The sequence below is a fragment of the Mesoplodon densirostris genome, chromosome 2, assembly GCF_025265405.1.
Source record: "Mesoplodon densirostris isolate mMesDen1 chromosome 2, mMesDen1 primary haplotype, whole genome shotgun sequence".
Classification (NCBI taxonomy): Eukaryota; Metazoa; Chordata; class Mammalia; order Artiodactyla; family Ziphiidae; genus Mesoplodon; species Mesoplodon densirostris.
The window spans coordinates 78,252,038-78,272,465 of NC_082662.1; the positions used below are offsets into that span (position 1 = coordinate 78,252,038).

At 36.0% G+C, this 20,428-nt stretch overlaps 1 protein-coding gene across 2 annotated transcripts in view; it reads left to right on the top strand.

Annotated features, from left to right (window-relative positions):
* The first annotated feature begins 534 nt into the window (after window positions 1-534).
* The window catches only part of SH3GLB1 (SH3 domain containing GRB2 like, endophilin B1), a 35,979-nt gene continuing 16,085 nt past the window's right edge, over window positions 535-20,428 (top strand). Inside the window, exons 1-5 of one of the 2 annotated variants that reach the window (XM_060090052.1) lie at window positions 535-934; window positions 9,974-10,115; window positions 13,371-13,499; window positions 15,658-15,791; window positions 17,242-17,334. In XM_060090052.1, coding sequence (XP_059946035.1) covers window positions 863-934; window positions 9,974-10,115; window positions 13,371-13,499; window positions 15,658-15,791; window positions 17,242-17,334 — 570 coding nt within the window. In that variant the 5' untranslated portion in view covers window positions 535-862. The remainder of the gene's footprint in view (window positions 935-9,973; window positions 10,116-13,370; window positions 13,500-15,657; window positions 15,792-17,241; window positions 17,335-20,428) is intronic. The other variant, XM_060090053.1, reaches the window with a different exon arrangement.

Genomic DNA, 20,428 nt, shown 5'->3' on the forward strand with positions numbered 1-20,428 from the left:
GTGTCTCTGAAGGTTGTCAAGTAACCGAACTGAGAGCTTCCTGAGGGCAGGGACAGTCTTGTTCAGCATGGTATCTCCAGCACATGATTCAATCCTGGTACACGGCAGATACTCAATAATGCTGAATGAATGAACAACAGGCTCGGTGGGGACATTAAATTCGACCCTATACTGCAAACGTTCGCCAAGTGCCATCCAGCGTCAGGGACCAGCGGGGCGCGGGTGCTACAAGATGACAGGGAGCTGGTGGTTCTAATTTCACAGATACTGTAATTTTATGCTACAACTTCCACATTTTCACTTAAAACAAAAAGGGGGGATTTGGGTTGTCTCTGCTCTTGGTTCTCAGGGGCTTAATTGCAAACACGCAGCGCCTCAGCAGCCCAGCGGCGCGCACCTGACAACGAACACGACCCTCCCCTAGGCGGAACTGGCCAAGCTCCCGGCGCACCCCGCGGCGATCCTGAAGGGGTCGCTGTTCCCGCGATAACCTCTACAAAGGCTCCGCCCCGCGGCCCGCGCTCTTTTCCTCCCTTGGGGACCCTGACTTTCACGGCCGGGTGACCCGGTCGTCCTCTGCAGGCCCACCGCGGCCCCTACCGACGTTAGTGGCAGCACTCCCGGCGGGACAGGCCCTGTGTCTCGGCCGCCGCTGCCTGGGCGCGCGGCCGGCTCCGAGGCGCTAGTTCTCTCCCTTCGCCCCACCCTCTCTCTCCCCCTTCACGGAAACGACAGCTGCGGCGGCGGGACTGGCGCCGCCTCCCTCCACCTACCACGTCTGCCCCCGCCACTCGCCCGGCGCCCCAGCCCGGCCGCGGCGCCTCAGCCTCCCCACTAGGTCAGCCGCCGGCTGCCTCCCAGGATGAACATCATGGACTTCAACGTGAAGAAGCTGGCGGCCGACGCGGGCACCTTCCTCAGTCGTGCAGTGCAGGTACCGCGGCGGGAAGAAGGGGTGGCGACTCCCGAAGGGGCCAGGGAGGGTTCACCCGAGGCGGCCGCGCCCTCCGCACCCGGCTTCGCCGACCGCCCGGCGGGCCTGCTGCGGCCGGAGGCCCGGGTGAAGGGCGCGGCCTGGTGCCCCTCGGGCCCGGCGGCCGTTTTCCTCCCCTCTCCTGCCCTACCGCCGCTCCCGGGGAAGCGAGGCGGAGTGGGGACGGGGCCCGGAGCTTCCTCCCTCCTCTGGAGGTCGCCTTGATTTTGGCTTCGGGCCGAGGCACAGCACCACCCGCCTTTCTGACCTCACGACGCCGGTGCTCGTGTGACCTCCCTCCCGGGGCTGGCGGAGGCCTTGCGAGTCCGCACGGAGACCGTTCTTGAACCACCCCCACCCTTTCATTTCGTCTTTCTCACTCTCCTCGCCGAGTCCAAGAAGGAAGTTTCCTTTCCTTGCCCCTCAACCCAGAGAGCTGCCAGCACAGTTCCCTGCAGCCCTCTCTCACCCCGAGAGGACGGTCCCTGCTTGGCAGTCCGCGGGAGAAATGGAGATCCCCAGTTGGCGTCCAGACTTTGCCAGGGCCACTGAGTTAGGGGGGTTCCCACTCATTTTCGAAATGGGAAGCACTGACAGTAGGGCAGTGCGAGAGAAAGGGAAGATTCATGTTGTGCTTATAGTCACAGGGACATTTTTCAAATACACTTTAAGGGGAAAAGTTGACCGTCTCGCGGTATTCAGAAATCAAGGAAGTGTCAGTACTAGGGAACTTTGGACAGTTTTCTACAGTCATCACCCACGTTATGCCAACTCAGTTAAATCTACGAACAGATGTAAATTTCATCACAACATGGGTTGTAAACAGTCTGGTGTTTAAGTTGATGACATAGTAGCAACAACATTCTCTTTTGTAAAGAGAAAAGAAAAATACTTTTCTAATATAACATACCAAATTGATACTGAAATAAATCATTTGTATTGCATCACTGCTTTCCTTATTTCCTTTACCCCGGTTTTATTGGCATAGTTGATCTTACATTGCACTATTTTTGGCAAAGAATCATAGAACTAGGGCAAGATAATGGCTGCCTATATTGTGAGCTTTGGTGGTGTTTTAGTGCTGATTCCATGTGATTCTAGATGCTGAATGCAGATTTGACACTAAGTAATGCCACTCTTTTAAATACAGCTAGAGGGACTTACCTGGTGGTCCAGTGGTTAAGACTCCTGGCTTCCACTTCAGGGGTTAGATCCCTGGTGGGGGAACTAAGATCCCGCCTGCCACGCGGCAGGGCCATAAGTAAATATATAAAAATAAATACATACATACGTACAAACATCTAGGTATGTTTTCAAGGTGCATAATCCGCACTGCTTAAATAGGACACATATATTACAAATTGATTTAAATAATTGATTTGATTTAAAAAATCTTGAGACAAAGCTCTCAAGATGTACTTCCAAAATGAATTTCAATTACTCATTGTTTCAAATTCTCTAGGAAAAAGTTTTAAAATTATAATCTGTTAGTTATCAAATAATTTTCAGTCTTACATACTTAAGTGCCTACTCCATGTCTGTGTGTCACTACAGTTTTGGACACTAGTGATACAAAGTGATATGAAAGTGAATAAAATCAACACAATGCCCTCCTGAAGCTTACAATCTAACAGGATAAGACAAACTAGTAAATACATCAGGTTGTGATGGAGAAGACAGGCAAAAGGGATAGGTTAAGGGCAGGGGTGATGGTTGTTGCCATGTTGTATAGACATGATGGTAAGGGCACGCCTTTCTAATAGGATCAAATTCGAAAAGACCTCAAGGAAGTGACAGTTCCCAGTTTTTTTTGGAGGAAAAGCATTTCAGGCAGAGGCAACAAGTGCAGAATCTGAGGATGCAGGAGTGCTAGGGAGACCAGTTAGGGAGCTGTGGCCATAGGACAGGCAAAAGGTGTTATGACTTAAATAATGATAGCATAGCAGGGGAGGTTCAGAATCTAACCAGTATTGCATGTCATATTGGCTCTGGAGTATGAGAGAAAGATGAGTCAAGAATGACTCTGAGGTTTTGGCTTGAGCCATTTACTAAGAAGGGAAAAATTTCAGGATGAACAGGCTCTTTAATGTGACTTTTTATATTACGTCTGTATCTGTTAGAGGTACATTTTGAAATATTTATGTATAAACTATATCATGTCTGAGAATTGCTTTAAAATATTTTAGAAGAAATAAAGATGGGTAGTTGAAACAACATTGGCAGAAGGTTGATACTTGCTGATGCTGGGTTATGGGTTCATGAGGTTTTATTATACTATTATACTTTTGTTTATGTTTGACATTTTCCACAATTTTTTTAAATAAGTTTATTTGTTTTTTATTTTTGGCTGCATTGGGTCTTCGTTGCTGCGCGCGGGCTTGCTCTATTTGCGGCGAGCAGGGGCTTCTCATTGCAGTGGCTTCTCTTGTTGCAGAGCACGGACTCTAGGTGAGCAGGCTTCAGTAGTTGTGGCACGTGGGCTCCGTAGTTGTGGCTCACAGGCAGTAGTTGTGGCGCACAGGCTTAGTTGCTCCGCGGCATGTGGGATCTTCCCAGACCAGGGCTCGAACCCATGTCCCCTGCATTGGCAGGCGGATTCTTAACCACTGTGGCACCAGGGAAGTCCCCACAATTCTTTAAAATAAAATATGTAAGGAGAAAAAGGATGGTTCCAAAATGTAATGTGAAATTTGGAATGCTGTGTGGTAATTTTCAACAGAACACCACTTTCTCATTTCTGTATTTAGTCGATAACTGAGTTCCTACTCTAAATTGAGTTGACATCAGTGTAGTGCCAAAGTGCCAAGTTTCATGCTAAGAATAGTGTAAGAGCTATGCCAATTACTCATTATAAGCAATAAAAACAGTGGGAATGGAATTTAGCTTTGATATTTCTAAATAATTCTATTCAAATCAAATTATACCTTAAGGAATAGGCCATTCTCTAGTTAGACAGCTGCTATACATGTTTTCATTTTACTTAAAAATTAAACATGTTCCCTGTTTTTAAAAAAAGTAAAATCAAACTACTAAATCATATAAATGGGTCCCATTACTCCACTCTCACTCTTCTAAAATGTGTTTATATACCTCGGTACTTTAAAAAGAATATTAAGGTAAAATGTATAAATGAATAGGAGTATTCCTTCCCTAACAATCCATTTAGGTCTTTTTGTTGTTCGTGATGCCTTCAGTAGAACACAAAAGGATCAGGTAATATATCCTTGATAAATTGTTGACTTTATTAATGTCTTAAAAACCATTCAAATCCTACCTTTTCAGTCCAGATTCCTTAATTGAGAATTAAATACTCCCTTCCAGCCTTGTCTTTTCTCTCACTCATATATAAATACTGTATTCCTATCAAATTATTTTTTTAATTTCAAAAATATCTTGTACTTTTCTAGCTCTAGATTTTTGTTCATACAGTTAAACTCATCTTGAATGCTCTCTGCTCCCTTTCTGTGGCCTTTCCTTACCTCGAGATATAACTTCAAGTCCATCTCAGACCACAGAATCTTGATATGAATTCCTATGTCAATTCCTGTGTCATTTTTCAATTTTGTTTGATCATGTGGCATTTTTCTTGTAATGAATTATTTTGTAAGGTCTCTTAGAACTCTGAAATTCTGTCACTCTGTGGCTTTCGCATCATTAATAAGATTGTATGTCTAAAGGAATCAACTCTTTTTTAAAATAAATTTATTATTTATTTATTTATTTTTGGCTGCGTTTGGGTCTTCCTCGCTGCACGCGGGCTTGCTCTAGTTGCAGCGAGTGGGAGCTACTCTTCCTTGCGGTGCGCGTGCTTCTCACTGCGGTGGCTTCTCTTGTTGTAGAGCACAGGCTCTAGGCACGCGGGCTTCAGTAGTTGTGGCCTGTGGGCTCTAGAGCGCAGGCTCAGAAGTTGTGGCGCACAGCTTAGTTGCTGCGAGGCATGTGAGATCTTCCCGGACCAGGTCTCGAACCCATGTCCCCTGCATTGGCAGGCGGATTCTCTACCACTGTGCCACCAGGGAAGTCCTCAGCTCTCTTTCTTATTCCCCTCTCACAATATCCAATATGGTTTTCTGTTTGGTTTTTGTTTTAATTTTTATGTCATTTTAGCCAAGAAAGTAGTATCTGTATGCAAAGTTTACTCTTTGAATCTAGCATGTTAAATAATTATTTTTATTAGTATTTTTCTAACATTATATCTGCTGACCTTGAAGTTGATTAATGCTAGTCTGAAACAGACTCATTAATTGAACCTGTATTTATTGAGTACCTCCTAGGTGCTTGGTATTGAAGGATACAAAAATGAATGAGAGCCAGTTGCTGCCCTCAAGGACTTCATCATCTACTCTCAATTTATCATAATTAAATATTCTTTGTAGTAAATATCCATTTTGTGAATTACTGTTCTTCATTTGATAAATCTTTCAAGTAGGGTCATTTTTAATTCAGAATTGTTATTGAAGCAAAACTTTGCTCACCGTTGTTAAAATGATATATACTCTCTAAAAAAATATTTTCAAACTAAATTACTGAGGGAAAGGGGTTCATTTTAATTTTCTAACATTTTCTTTGAACTGACTACTAAAGTTACACTATGAACTTCATGAACACCAGCTATTTTCTGAGGGGGAAGAGGTTTTTAAACTTCAGTTGTAGGTTTGGCCTTTATTTCCCATTTAATTTAGCAAGCACAATAGTGTATCTAAGCTGGGGATGTAAAGATGAATTATGATGCTGGCCTCCACCAGCTCCTGTCGGATCCTGTGTGGATGCAATTCCACTCTCTCAGGTCCTCCTGAAATTCCATTTCTTTTATAGAATTTAAATTGCAGTAAGTTCACCACGTCTCTGAAATTCTAATAAATATATCCCATTCAAAGGCCATACATTTTCTCATTCTGTAAAAACTTCGCTTTTAGTGTTACCCAAAACTGTGTTCACATCCTTTGGTGCTGTTGGCATTAATTTAGTAAACAACTAGATAGAGCATGTTTTGTTAACCTGATATTAAAATAATTGTGTATGAGCTTAGAACAGTAGTTCTCAGTCTTAGCTACACTTAAAATTACCGAAGGAATCTTTACAGCCTGCACCTCAGTCCAGTTAAATTAGAATCCTTGGAATTGGATTCAGCATCAGTATTTTTGAAAGCTCCCCCAATTCCAAAGAGCAGCCAAAATTGAGAACCAGTTGAGGAGGATCTACTTCACAGTTTACGAATATATTCAGAGTTTGTGTTACACATTTGCCCCCAAGAAGTTTAGAATACTTTTAAACTATTACTTTACCCAATCAAAGAATGGTTGGTTAGAGTTTATATTAAATAGATGTCTTTGATCACACAGACTTTTTACTTGTAGTCCTTTATTCTCTCTAGTAAATCAGGGCATGGAATCCAGGCTTCTTATTTCCTACTGTAGCCTACATGTCTATCCTGTAGTAAAGGAAGGATTGCAGTGCCTGGCATAATGTGGCTGACTCAAAGACAATCTTTTTCTTAAAGCAATGTTTAGACAAAATATATAAAGAGTGGATTAACCTTTCTTTTCTCAGGTCATTTTACTGGGTTACTAATGAAATATTATGAAAGAACAGTACATCAAATGACACTTTAGAGAACATTGGGTTTGGATTTCTATGACTTTTTTGCATTCTGACATTCATTGTAGCTTGTTTTCACAGAAGTTTTTAATTATTAAATGGTAGTGCTATACATGCATTAAAATACATGCTTAAGGGCTTCCCTGGTGGCGCAGTGGTTGAGAGTCCGCCTGCCGATGCAGGGGACACGGGTTCGTGCCCCGGTCCGGGAAGATCCCACATGCCGTGGAGTGGCTGGGCCCGTGAGCCATGGCCGCTGAGCCTGCGCGTCCGGAGCCTGTGCTCCGCAATGGGAGAGGCCACAACAGTGAGAGGCCCGCGTACCGCAAAAAAAAAAAAAAAAGCTTAAAATCAATGTAGTTTATAATGAACAACTATCAGCACTAATTGACTACAAAGTCAGTAATGATTTTGGACTTAAAGATGTTGAAAACTAAAATTTTTAGGGTAAATTTTTGGCAATTAGGACAGGGGTCTTTTTTTTTTAAAGAAAGAATAAGTCTTTTGTCCTTCTGACAAAGATACCATAATTTTATGTTTGTGTTTAAGCAATATTGTTAAGATCATAAAATCCTTGAGGGCAAGAACCATGTCATATGCTAAATATATATCTCACATACAGTTGAAGAAAAAGTATGTATTCTCCACAAATATCTTTGATTAATAATTCTCCTTAATTTAGTTGATATAACTCATCATTTTCTGTAGTTGATGTATTCTTAAAAATGTTTTAGAGGAAAATTTATGTATTAAGTGTTGTACTAGTTCGTTATCTTAATATATCATACCTTGTGATTAACAATGGAAAAAATCCTTAAATCCCCATAGTGATAAAATCATGGGAAATATATCTTTTACAATTACACATTGAAATAATAAATTTTAAATTTATGATTTCAACTAAAATATATGATAACATTAGCAATGTTCTTATGTCCCCTCCCACCCTTTTATTGTTTATTTTAGATAGGATTGAAGTTATTATCCTTAATTTGATGATGATTGAATATCAGGTAGGAAGCAGAGGTGGGCCATAGGATACAGCTCACCAGAGTGCTGTGAACAAAGAAAGAGGGACAGAGAAGCACAAGGTGTGTTTAGGTAATGGTGATAGAAAATATTAATTGCTTGAAATCAGCAAGTATTTTACTGGAAGGATAAGAGAGTATATAATAAGACTATGATTCAAACAGATACAAGATTGAATCCCAACACTGACATCTTAGGGCAAAACTTTAAACCATCCTGAGCCTCAATTTCTTCATCACTAAATTTATGATTCTTACCTGTGTAACAAGATGTTTTTGAGACATGATACAAAATGCACAGCAACTGTTTTTCACTCTCAGAAAGTGCGAGTAAATATCAGAATTTATTACTGGTACTTAAGTAAATTGCTCATGTGGTTCTTCCTACAGAACTGCTATTTTCTGAACAGGCTTTCTATAATCCAACTATCTCATTCATACTTAAGGGTTCCATAAATTCACTCAGTTAATCATTCAGTCACTGGATCAAGAAACAATAGGACCATCTGTGTTGGTCCTCTGTCCACCATCTTTTTATCTTTGTGTTCTTATTGTCAAATTACTTGTTTTTTGTCTGTCTTCTCCATTAATATGTAAGCTTCCTTAGAGCAAAAACCTCGTCTGTTTTTTGGCTTCTGAAATCCATGTGCTTAGAATAATGCCTAGCACATATGTAGGTGCTTAATAAATATTTGTTGAAGGAATGAATGGAATGAACAAACAAAATAGATATACTTGCTTACTACAGAGCTAAGGGGAGAATTTTTCTCTACTGGTAGATCATCCTTTATAGATGATGTTCACTTGGGTGAACTACTCGTTGCATTATCTGGGAATAATCTATTTAACCAAGGGAGGTAGACTTGGAACCTGTAAAATTCTAATGTATACCTTTGGCAGGTCTATAGCTTAGAATCTTCAGGGATCTGTAAAGAATATCAGCATTCTCTCTTAAGAATTAGATTGCATAGTTACCCAGCTGACCTTGGGGTCAGAGTTTTGATCTTTTTCCCAATGCCTCTCCTATCCTTGGTTACAGTACACTGCAAGTTTACAGGCTTAGGCAATAGCTTTGGAACTACTATTCTCAGTTCCACCCATTGGGTCAGGGTTTGGCTACAGGCCAGTCTCTAAAAGACCTAAAGCTTTACAAAAGCTATTGAAGCTATTTCTAGGCCTTGAATAAAACCTTTAGTGGGGGTGTACCAGAAGTCTAAGAAAAACATTCTAAAAGCTAAAAGTGCTAACTGATAATCAATTGAAAGTATTAGACCAAGAAGGATGCTGAAAGAAACAGATAATAAAATTCAGAAAAATGGAGCTGCAGAAGATATTTTAAAGGTGAACATTCTATTTTGTTATCCAGAAATGAGTCATGACTAATGAGTATAGAATTAGTGCTAGTGACATACCTGTGTTATGATGGGAAACCACATATTCTAGAGGAAAATTATGCATGATAAACAGCCTGAGTCATTGCTTCTAGTATTTAATTAAAAGTGTCCAGAAGTCTCTATAAAATCTACACAGAAATACTTTTACCTCTTTGTTATTGTATGGGCAATGCTGCCTTTCCTCAAAAACCACTAAGGATAATAAAAACTGATATGTTGTGAATATATTTAACTACATTTTATGATGTTTAAAAGATGCCTCAGTAGTATGAATAGGATATGTTCCAAAAGTTAGTCCATAAATCAATTACTGGAACATATTTTGAAGAAACAACTTAAATGATAGTTTCCCAGAACATCCCATAAAAGCCTATCTAACTAGGTGTGATTTAAGTGCCAATGATACAAAGCCACATTAAACATAAATAGCCCTTTTTAAATTCAAACTAATAATTATCAGGCACTGAACAAAGTGATTTACATACATACCCTTACTTAATTCTTAAAACACCGTAATATATGTATTGTCTCTCTTTTGCGATGGAAGATACCTAAGGAAAAAATATTCAAAAGCTTGCTCAGGTCACACAGTTAGCAGTGCAGTCAGGATTTGAATTCAGATCCAGCTGGCTCAAAACTTTTATTCCTTACCACTATGTTATCCTACCTTTATAATGTAAGAAATATTTATATACTTTATATACAGGACAGTATGCTAGATTTTCTATAGCATTCACACCATACATTTCAGCAGAACTAAGGATATGTATTAACTATGGAATAGGATTATCCTAAGTGCCACAAAAGAGGTATGGATAAATTACCAGAGGGGCAAAAAGGAGCATTCATATACAACAGTTTACAGACAATTATTTGTATGCCCAGGATTGTTTGGATTTGAGTTTTCTTTTTAATACAGATTCCTAAAATGTATTTGGGGTATATTTAACTTTTTTTTTTAACTGTATAATCAATAACAGTTCACAGAAGAAAAGCTTGGCCAGGCAGAGAAGACAGAATTGGATGCTCACTTAGAGAACCTCCTTAGCAAAGCTGAATGTACCAAAATATGGACAGAAAAAATAATGAAACAAACTGAAGTGTTATTGCAGCCAAATCCAAGTAAGAAATTTTTTACCTTTTGTCTCCATTATTGACTAATTTTATTAAAAGGTACTGTTAATAAGTTTTTTTAATGTTTTTTAAAAAAAGTTTTAATGGCTCTTGGAAAACATTTTTTGGTTATGGCTTTGGGGTCTATAATTATTTTGTGTGTGTGCTTTTGGTGAAGAAGAGGGTGATAAACACTTCATTGTATACCCTCTAACAAATTGACAAGTAACATTTTTCAGGCCTCTGTAGAATCCTCTTGAAAACTCAATTTCAGGCAGCGAGTTTGAATTTTAAGAGTTATGAAAGCCTGTGTAGATAAATTAATCTTCCTTTCTCATCCAGGGGAGAGTTGTCCCTAGTAATTAAGGAAAATTATATAGAAACTTAAGTAGTTACCAACTATTTATGTTTAGTTTTACATTTTTACATAAATTATTCCGTTTGATTTTCAGACAACACCATAAAGCTTTTCAGATCACCTAAGTCAATAACATCGCACATAAGGTGCATAATAATTGTTTTAATTGAAACTCACAAGTTAGCATTTTGTTCAGTGTAGCATAGCTAATTAGAAGTGGAACTTGAACTATTGACACCCTGAGTTTTACAGATCAAAACTGAAGGACAAAAGCAACAATAACAATTCCTGCTTTCCTTCCCCTTTTCCCCAGTGTTATTGTGACCATGTTGTGAAATGCCATAAACCTACTTTAAGTTACTAACTTAAAGTTCCAAGCTTTAAACTTCGTTGCTATTACGTAAACCTCAAGCACTATACAAAATATTAGTAATACTGTGCCATTTTAGTTAAATTGTGGTGACTTTTTGAAATAGTCCTTTTACACTTTGAGTGAGGCCTGTTGTCTTTGGACACCAAGTGTTATTTCTTATTCATTTAAGGCTACTTAAATAATATACCATGGTACCTAAAAAGAAAAAGAAAGAAAGAGAAAAGAAAGTAGTAGACATTTTTCCTCTTGTTCCTTGCTCTATCCATAGTTCCTCAAATAATATAGTCTGTTCTACAGCATGTTTTTGTGATTGGCAAATAAGTTCACACTCATCTGGTAAATGGGAATGATGTCGGTAGAAGGGAGTTAAAATGGCTCATATAATACAGTTTTACATTAGTGTTTTAAGTCTAAAGTAGTAACAGAATTTTTTGTGTGTTTTATTTATGCTCTCATTATAAAGTTACACAGATTTTGAGTAGTCAGACCCAACCTTCTTTTTCCTGTAAGCCATGTTACTTTTAGTGCATGATTTTTCAGAACCTAGGATTTTTCAGAAATATACATTGTATTATAGCAGAATTGCCTGCTTTTTTTTTTTTTTTTTTTTTTTTTTTTCGGTACGCGGGCCTCTCACTGCTGTGGCCTCTCCCGCCGCGGAGCACAGGCTCCGGACGCGCAGGCCCAGCAGCCATGGCCCACGGGCCCAGCCGCTCTGCAGCACGTGGGATCCTCCCGGACCGGGGCACGAACCCGTGTCCCCTGCATCGGCAGGCAGACTCTCAACCACTGCGCCACCAGGGAAGCCCCTGCCTGCATTTTTTGATAAGATTTTATGATGACCTTTTAATGCCCTATTGAAATGAAACATTTATTTAAAATATACCAATTTTTTTTAACTGAATGAAATCAACATGGGATTCAGCTTTAAACTTTTGACCAAATAGATAGATGGCAAAGATAAAAATCACTCTCACATCAGAAAATGAAGTTCTGCAATTTAGTTAATATCTTCTCAGTGGTTATGTTTTGAACTGACTCATTTTGATTTTAACTAATTTAAAGGTTTTTAAATTCCTGCTTAAAAACTCTTCTGATGCTGCACCAGAGTCTACCACAAAAGCGAGTATTGTTCCAACAGCCTGTTTTATGTATGAAAATTAACACTTTTGCCAACTCCTGAAGTGTTTCTATTACTGGTTCAGCTTACTTTTGAAATTTCCAGTGTACTGCGTGACACTTCCACTTGTGGAGGACTTATGTGAGGTTCTTAGAAGGAACCTATTTAACTGAGATTCTTTTTGGATTGTAATTTTATGTTTAATCATTGTTTCTGAGAAGTCTGAAACTTTGACTTTTTTCTTATTTGTCTCTGAAATATCTCACTGTTGGGCAGCAATGTAAATGTGAATTTCTTAAATATTATGATAACCAAGTGTTTATTCAGATCTTACAGATGTTTTTTCCTTTTCATTTATGCTAATTCCTAATTTGTATTTTAAACTTATTTTTAATGATGAAATCTTTTTTTTACATCTTTATTGGAGTATAATTGCTTTACAATGGTGTGTTAGTTTCTGCTTTATAACAAAGTGAATCAGTTATACATATACATATGTTCCCATATCTCTTCCCCCTTGTGTCTCCCTCCCTCCCACCCTCCCTATCCCACCCCTCTAGGTGGTCACAAAGCACCCAGCTGATCTCCCTGTGCTAAGCGGCTGCTTCCCACTAGCTATCTATTTTATGTTTGGTAGTGTATATATGTCCATGCCACTCTCTCACTTTGTCAGAGCTTACCCTTTCCCCTCCCCATATCCTAACGTCCATTCTCTAGTAGGTCTGTGTCTTTATTCCTGTCTTACTCCTAGGTTCTTCATGACATTTTTATTTTTAATGATGAAATCTTTTGAGTGCTCAGATATTTATATACTTTAAACATAATTAAATAAAATTAAGCCAAGGAATCATATTGCTGATCTCTGTAGACTATTCCAAATCCGATTGTTCCATTCCTTAAACTCCCAATATTTAGCCTCTAAGAGGGAGATTGAGCATATGAGCAAACTAAAGCAAAATAATAGTGACAGAAGTATGTGACTCTTTGGTTTTTCTAGGTACCTTATATCTGTATTTTTATAGCTGGAAATCCCTGATTTTAAAATTGTATACATAAATTCAAAGTTAAAAGTTAGACAGTATATGAATGGGGCAAAGGCAACTTCACTAGATATTAAAGGAATACCAACCCTTTCTGGAACTTAAAATCCTATAAAATACTCATAATAGTTTTCCTTTATGTTAAATACTTTTGTTCCAAAATATTTTATCAGATTTTTAAAATATAAGTTTCTTAGAGTTATGTAATACTCTTAACATGCAAATGAAAAATTATATATTAAGATATGTACTTGAAAGCATATTAATTTCATGTTTATTTTACAAGGTGATAAATGTCTAGTAGGGGAACAAAACAGTCTTTCAAATAGCTTAGCTTTTTGAAATCATTGGTAATTTTAAACCTTTTTCCTAGATGCCAGGATAGAAGAATTTGTTTATGAGAAACTGGATAGAAAAGCTCCAAGTCGTATAAACAACCCAGAACTTTTGGGACAATATATGATTGATGCAGGGACTGAGTTTGGCCCTGGAACAGCTTATGGTAAGTGAAAGGCAAAAGGTCCACTAAGAGATATCTTGACTCTTAGATTTTTACTACTTAGAGACATCATTAACATTTACCTAATATTAGTAGAATCAATTTTAACTTCAAATTTTTTGTCTTAAAATTTTGGATGAAGTGACAAATGTAAGTGACCACTAAATATATACAGTGTAACTTAGTATTTAATATATTTAAGCATATATTCTGAGAATTCACATCTTTTTAGGTCTAAATAGGTATTCCCATTGAATCTTGCAGCACCTCTGTTGTACTTCTTGTGATATATTGCAGTCTCTGTTTATATATGTCTCCTCTAGTTGATTTTTCTTTTTTAAGCTTTCTTGAGGATTTATTTCTATAATAAAGTACCTGGCACATACTAAATATTTGAACTAGTGCTTTCGTTACCCAAGTAATGTCAGTACCACAAAAATGTTAACAATGGTTATCTCTCGATGTATGGATGACATTTTATTTCTATTTTCCTCATATACTTTAAATTTTCTATTACATTTCACAGTTATGCCAGCTTTTTTTAGTTGCTGTAGTGACTTTTAATGTATAACTCTGAAGCTCAGTTATATATCATTACCCCTCAAATCTAATTTTCTCAGAACATAAGACTATTTCAGATTTCTGTAGCTTTTTTCCTGTTATTCATGGCTAATAATTCTTTTTATTAAGACTTCTGCAAGAAATTTATCCTTATTTGGATATGAAATGATAGGTAAATTAAGTGATTTTCTACGTATATAGTCCTGATTTATGAAACCACATGAATTCTGGGACTAAATTAACTTAGTTTTAGTAGTATTTATGTCAGATGGAAATAACCTAAGTACTGTGTCATGAATGCTATTAATCCATTAACTGGCTTATAGCTGTACAACTTTGAAACTATCACATTGTGTTCTTCAAAATATAATTCTTTCAGAAGTCTGAAAATACTTAAAATTCCTATAGTTTTACTTCAAATTTTAAATATAAATTTTATAAAAACTTTATATATCGATCAGATTTGTTATTGCCTTCTTGTGCCAGACTCAGATGCTGGGGTCATAAAGGTACGTGAAAACCCAGCCCTTTCCTTCACCAAGCTGAAGACCTAGTGGAGCATGAACATTCAAAAAGCTTCTAAATTTTTTCCTTTTTAACCTGCTTAATCTGTTTGCACTTCTAATAATTCCATTGAATGTACCCTGATTATTGGAATTGGGCTTTGTGAATCTATTTATTAATAATTGATAATAGTATTAGTAATAGATGATTAGTATTAGTAATTACTAATTAGTATTAGTAATTGAATATTTCAGGAATTGGGCTAAGCACTGTACAATATATGTATTGGTAAATCCTCACTTATATTCTACTTGTAAATTCTATTATCTCTGTGTAAAGACAGGGAAACTGAGTCTTAGAGATGTTACATAGTTCATCCACAGCTAGTAATTCAAATATAGATTTGTATCCAGAAATTGAGCTCTTAACTACATTATATTATTACCTTCCTTATCAATCAGATCTAATTTTATCTGAGCATGAAGGAATTAAGATCCACAGAACTGAAGTTTATTAGAGGTAGAACTGGAAGTAGAACCAATCTTGTGGTTCTCTTTTTTTTCTCTATCTTCTACTGAATTTGTCCTATTTAAATATTAGGGTATATGTGCTGCAAAGCATAGGTTTTTTTTTTTTAACTTAAGATACAAATATATACTCTTATTTATAAACACGAGGTAAGTGCATAAATACAGAGACAGAAGAATTTTGACTTGATCTACTTATTAAAATATTTTAAGAATTATACTTTTATAAATATATCTACACTATTTGAGCTGTGACCATAAGTATTTTTTAGTGTATCTGTCCTCTTTTGTCCCATTGGTAGAGTTGGTACAATTAACTATGATATGATAAGGAGTTCATCTTTGTCATTTTCATTTTGATATTTATAATCTTAAATTTACTTTCAAAATAAAACTACCTTAACTACAGTTAATTTTATTTGATTTTTACTTAAGTAAACAAGTAACAACTGACTTTAAGGCAGATCAAATTGCTGATTTATCTTAACATGATTTTCTGACATTACCAGACAATGGTTAAAAAAAAAAAAAAAAAAAAAAAAAAAAAACCAAACTTTTTTCCTTTGCAGGTAATGCCCTTATTAAATGTGGAGAAACACAAAAACGAATTGGAACAGCAGACAGAGAGCTGATTCAAACATCAGCCTTAAATTTTCTCACTCCTTTAAGAAACTTTATAGAAGGAGATTACAAAACAATTGCTGTGAGTTGGAAAATGTTCATTTTTTTTAGTAAAATAATTTAGGTATATACTTACAGTTTTTAATGAATAATTTGCCCTCTTAATGACTTTGTAGATGTAGCAGTTAGAAAAATTAAATAATCTAGTTAGATGCATATTCCAACAGAACACAAAACTAACCAAAATAAAGGACTATTAATGATACGGACTCCACTTTTGTGTCCCTGTAGTGTTATTGAGGTGTCTTTACATCCATTCTTGTTCGTTACCAGCACTAAAATCTATAGAGAAGTTCCTGGAATGATTATTAAAATACGGCACAATTATCACCACAGTATAGCCATATAGCTGTTCATTTAAACTGGGAGAGAGAATCCCAATTACTGGAAGCTATATTTCTGGCTATTAGCCTTTCTGTCTTTTTGTATCCCTAGAAGTCTATTATCTTCTTTTCACACAGCTGTGTTTTATTGCTGAAATAAAGAAAAAAATATCACTTTCCCAAACCTAATCTGTTAATCTATTATTTTTTTGGTTTAATTTGTTTTTTAAGTGATGGAGAGTGGAGTTTTAGGTGGATATCTTTTTCCTAAGGTTTTTGCAAGACTGCTCTTTATTGTAAATACTACTTCAAACTTAATTTGAAGATTTCTTATTACACAATATTATTGAAACCCAATATGTTTACAATGAATTTGTGAATAAAAAGTGTTTGGCCTGAGACAAAGGAAAAGCCACAAAGATGAAATACTATTGAAAAGATATTAGATTATCAATAGAATGTTATTTGATATATGAATTCTAAGAACTAATAAAGCAAACAGTGAATTCTTATAAACTTACCTGTTATAAAGAAGCTTGATGTTCCCATGAGGAATTCTAAGATATCGTACTAATTCTAAGATATCATACTAATGTTTGTTCATTATTCATTCTATAAACTTGAAATTCTGTATTCGGAGTAATAGAGTTGCTTTTGGTGCTGTGGCACAGGGTTTCAAGGAGCTTTGCCCTGGGCCCTCTACCTTCTTCACCATAGGCACTTCCTAGATTATCTGTTGAATAATTCTTTGTTGTGGGAGCTATACTGCATTATAAGATGCATAGCAGCATCTCTGGCTTCTACCCAGTAGATGCTAGTAACATCCCTCCCCCAATTGTGACAACCAAGAAGATATTGCCAAATGTTCCCTGGAGGGGCAAAATCACAGAATATTAAAACTAATATTCTTTTGTTTCTGCCATCACCTGCCATCTTTCCCAGATATCTAGAATGTCTCTATCATTTTAAAATTGGAAATAGTGAGAAAATGGAGTCAGATACCTGAATCATCACTTTATAGCCAATTTTGTAATCATAGATCTTTATCAGATGATTCATGTATTTAATGGAGAATAATACCTTAAATGTGTATGCTCTTACTGGATTTTTAGCATCATTAGGCTTTTTTTTTCTTTCCTACATTTATAGAAAGAAAGGAAACTATTACAAAATAAGAGACTGGATTTGGATGCTGCAAAAACCAGACTAAAAAAGGCAAAAGCTGCAGAAACTAGAGCATCAGTAAGTAGTGTTTTTTTTAATAGAACAATATTTTAGGTTAACAACTTTAAGACTTGTAAAAGGTTTTACTCATATAACATGCAAGCTGTAATCTATCATTAAGACTAGAATATGACTTTAGGGTATTGTTTTTGTGTTTTTAAACAAACTTTTCAGAACTTAATACATTCAAATCAGTGAAAAGTAGCATATCAAGAGGCAATATTCTTATTTTCGTGATACACTTGTTGCTAAAAAACAAAAATTATAAGAGCTCCTAAAGCTGTGTCATGTTTTTTGAATAACCTCAGTGGTGATGGAAAGTAAGTCTTCTGGAAATAGATTTATTATATTTGAAATAGAAAAACAGATAGTAATTAAGATGAGAATGAATCAATTTTGAGAATGCTTATGTGTAGCTTAAAAATTAGATGTGACTCTCTTTCCACATGGGACTCAAACTGACCGAAGGAGTTGTCATCAAGAATAGTTACAAAACTATTCAGATAGTAGCAACATGGAGTCCCAGGTGGCTGTTTTGAAGGGGAGGAAACCTGTTTGGATAAATAAGTTCTGGTATATTTTTTATAAAAATCAATCTCAGAGTAGTCTTCTAAGACTAAGTGGGTATATATTAAATATAGTAGTTCAATGATTTTATATATATGTATATGTGAGGATATATATATAACTTTAATAACTTTAAAGATTTTATTTATAAGCTTCTGATTTAATCGAATATTTATATAGTTTATGTCTCTTTTCCAAAGTTTGAAGAGATTAATCAGACTTGAATTGGAGCACCTTTAAGATAGTACAATATAAACAAGTTTGAATTTATTAGATGAAGCTAACAAGTTCATTCTTAACTTGAGCTAAGGGGTATGTTTTGTTAAGAGACGTGACATTCCCACTGCCTTCTGCTCCCAACTCACTACCACTACTATCGTCAAGGATCATTGCCTTAGGAGCATATTACCACAGTGCTGGTAGAAGTCTATTGTGGCTCTCTTGTTTTGGGAAAGAAAAGGTTGAGACTTGGTTTAGAGTGAAATTTAAAACTGGTAACTTGGTGTTGGACAGTGATGTCTTATGAGATTACCCAACACCTTATATGAGCAGAATAAATTATTTTCTTCTAGACAGTTCTCCTTTTGGAGATTCTGTATTAGCAACTGCTGGAGAAGAGCTATCTTTGACAAGACATTAATTTCAAAATCACTGGCTAGTTCACCTCAGAATTTATGATGAAATCATCATAAAGAACGGCCTAACTTCCCTAAACAAGCTTTTTGCAGAATTAGAACTTTACAGATGAATACCATAGATGGCAAGAGACTCTAAATTAGGATATTAATTTCTAAGTTGCTAACAATAAACTTATATAGTAAAATATGAATTGGTTTTTAAGATACAAATTTCATAATCAGAAAAAATGTTAAATAAGGATCATTCGGAAATAAATGTTAGAACAGAATATCTTTATTTGAAATGTCTATATGTGCCCAGTGATTATGGAATAAGAATACAAAACTTTCTTTAACAAGCACTATTATAGAATAATGATAGTCTACTTTTTACTTGGAAAAGTGCCAGAGAGTTCATAAATTTAACAGTATACCAGGTCCTATGATTATTCTAAATTATTTTACCACTGCTATTAAAATGTGTAGGAACCAAATATAATAGTAGACAAATTTTGAGAGATATTTCCTTTTGATATATCCAGAAAAGATGTTGACAGATTTTCTATGCTGTGTATTATTGAGGACAAAATTTTTTCCATGAGAATTTACATTTAAAAATAAAAGATTATACAAATGAATTTTTCAGCAATTGTGTTTGTACACAGCTTTTCTAGAATGTATATATTGCATAAAACAAAATTTAACTGTGGCCAAATATTAAAAATATTAGTCTAGACAAAAATTCACATTTCCTGATTTTAGTTGTGTTCTTTCCCTCTAGATAACCAACTTGTTTTTCTTCAAACGTTATAGCAGTAAGTCTGAAATACTTTGGAAAGGAAAAGTCCTCTTAGTTTGTTATCACATAAAGACTTGAGGCATGCCTATATTTTGTGATTTTTTTTTCTTTCTCTGTATTTCTCTTCCATTTACTTGAAGAATACAGAAAAATTGAAACCCACTAGGAGTTTGTTTTTCCTTTTTTTTTTCTTCTTTGACACATTTCCTGCTCCTAGTTGGTGGCTGAGGAGGTTACTCTAACCTCAGACTTTCTTTGATTTCACTTCTTTGTAAATTTCCTCGGATTGTTTTGTGACTAGTTGTTCCTCTGTAAGTAAGATTTGGGACCTGTGCATGTCAGCACTTTTTAAAAAATTTGTTTACTAGTTTCTTGTGACCTGTTTTTAAATTCTAGATTTACTGAATGCTAATTTTGTACAAGGTGCTTTGCTGAGAAGGAGTTCATATATAAATAGTGCAAAATCTCTGCCGCCCTCAATTTACAATCTGGTATAGTAGATTGAATTTTTTTGTGATTTTGCCATACCAGTAAAATATTTCTGCCTATATTCAATATTGCTACTTTACTAATCTGTTTTATTAGTTAATGTGTTGAAGAATGGTAAAGCAACATCAAAGACATTTCTCAACAATACACACCAATTGAGCAGAAAAGAGAAAACCTCCCTGAATATTTTACAATGAACAAAGTACAGCTTTGAAAAAAGTATAAAACTTACATCAGAGAAGCAAAAACAAATATAACTTATGCATTTAAGTTATAAGGCACTGACATTTGTTAACCTAACTTAGTCTATATAAACTTTTTTAAAAATCATTTTAGAGTGTTGTTAATGGGAAGAAAAAAATCATCTGGTTTCAAAGCTCTCTGATATTGAGAGGTTTAGACGTCTGTTACTTTTGGGTATCCAAACATGATGGAAAATACATTTTCAAGTAACATAACAAGTATGTCCCTCTGCCCACTTAAGCATTTCCACAGCAGTCTGTGTCTTTAATCTGCAAACTGAGTGAATTTATAGCATCATCATATAACCTTAACTTAAATGTACATATATTAGAATTTAAAGTTTATTAAAAATACAAGGATTGACATGCCTTCCATATACTTCTTCAGGGTATGCTAA